The sequence below is a fragment of the Apteryx rowi genome, unplaced genomic scaffold, assembly GCF_003343035.1.
Source record: "Apteryx rowi isolate R43461 unplaced genomic scaffold, aptRow1 scaffold_530, whole genome shotgun sequence".
Lineage (NCBI taxonomy): Eukaryota > Metazoa > Chordata > Aves > Apterygiformes > Apterygidae > Apteryx > Apteryx rowi.
Window position 1 is genome coordinate 452529 of NW_020450795.1, and position 1235 is coordinate 453763.

The 1235-nt window shown below is 75.6% G+C and overlaps 1 protein-coding gene across 1 annotated transcript in view; it reads left to right on the forward strand.

Annotated features, from left to right (window-relative positions):
• Positions 1-1222, forward strand: part of IL6R (interleukin 6 receptor) — a gene marked incomplete at its 5' end in the record, with an annotated part of 1690 nt that extends 468 nt beyond the window's left edge. The window contains 6 exons of the mRNA XM_026080911.1: positions 15-212; positions 293-453; positions 568-712; positions 806-849; positions 929-1016; positions 1110-1222. Of these exons, the coding sequence (XP_025936696.1) occupies positions 15-212; positions 293-453; positions 568-712; positions 806-849; positions 929-1016; positions 1110-1222 (749 nt within the window). The remainder of the gene's footprint in view (positions 1-14; positions 213-292; positions 454-567; positions 713-805; positions 850-928; positions 1017-1109) is intronic.
• Positions 1223-1235: the final 13 nt, after the last annotated feature.

The window sequence follows — 1235 nt, forward strand, 5'->3', positions numbered from 1 at the left end:
GGCCCCGGCTGAGCCGCGTCCCCGCAGGTTCACGGCGGAGAACGCCACGGAGCAGCAGTGCCGCTATTTCTCCAAGGTGCAGAAGTTCGTTTGCCGCCTGAAGGTGCCCCCCGGCGTGGAYGACAACAAGCCCCTCGTGGTGTCCACCTGTGTCCGCAACGGCGCCGGCAGCGCGGCCGGCGAGGACAAGATCATCACGCTCAGCGGCGTCCGTAAGTGCCGCCCGCGCTGGGGCCGCCCGGGGCGCCGCGGGGGCCCCCGGCACCGCCGCTGCCTCTCCCCTCGCCCGCAGTGAAGCCGGACCCGCCGCTCAACGTGACGGTGCGGGCGCTGGAGCGCTGGCCCCAGCGGCTGCGCGTCGCCTGGGCTTATCCCTCCTCCTGGGACCCCCGCTTCTACTGGCTCCGCTTCCAGGTCCGCTACTGCCCCGAGCCCGCCCGGACCTTCACGGAGGTGAGCGCGGCCGCGGCACCGTGGCGCGGGGACAGGCCCCGACCCGCCGGGGCGCAGAGGGTCCCCATGGCGGCCGTGGGCTCACGCCCCCCCCGTCCATCCGTCCCCCCSCAGGTGGACCAGGTGACGCAGACGTCGCTGGACATCGCCGACGCCTGGCGGGGCACCCGGCACGTGGTGCAGGTGCGGGCGCAGGAGGAGTTCGGCCACGGCGCCTGGAGCGAGTGGAGCCGGGAGGCGGTGGGAACCCCTTGGACAGGTACCGGGGTGGCGGTGGTGCTGCTGGGGGGGGACGACGACACACGGGGGCCGCGGCCGTGCCCGGGACCTCACGGACCCTCCCGCCGCGCAGATCCCCGAGACCTCGCGTCGGAGCCGGGGCCCTTCAGCTCGCAGGTAGGACGGGGCCCGGGAGGGCAGTGCCCGTGGGGGGGGGACACCGGCCGCCCCCTCCCACCACCCCCCTCTCGTGCAGTTCCCGGCGGAGGACGGCACCGACGGCTACGGGGCMACGCTGCCCCCCGAGCTCTTTGGGGCAGAACCGGCCGAGGAGGCCGCTGACGGTGAGGAGCGGGTCCCGGGGTGGGGGTGTGTGTGGGGGGGTCCAGCCGTGGGCCAGGCCCCGCTGACACCCCCGTCCCCCCCCTCTGCCGCAGGGGGGCTCGCGGAGGCCGGCAGCCGCTCCGGGGCGGCCCCCTACGCCTTCCTCATGGCCGGCGGCAGCCTGCTTTTGGGAATCGCCCTCTTCGTCGGCATCGTGGTGAGGTGAGCGCCCGGGCGGG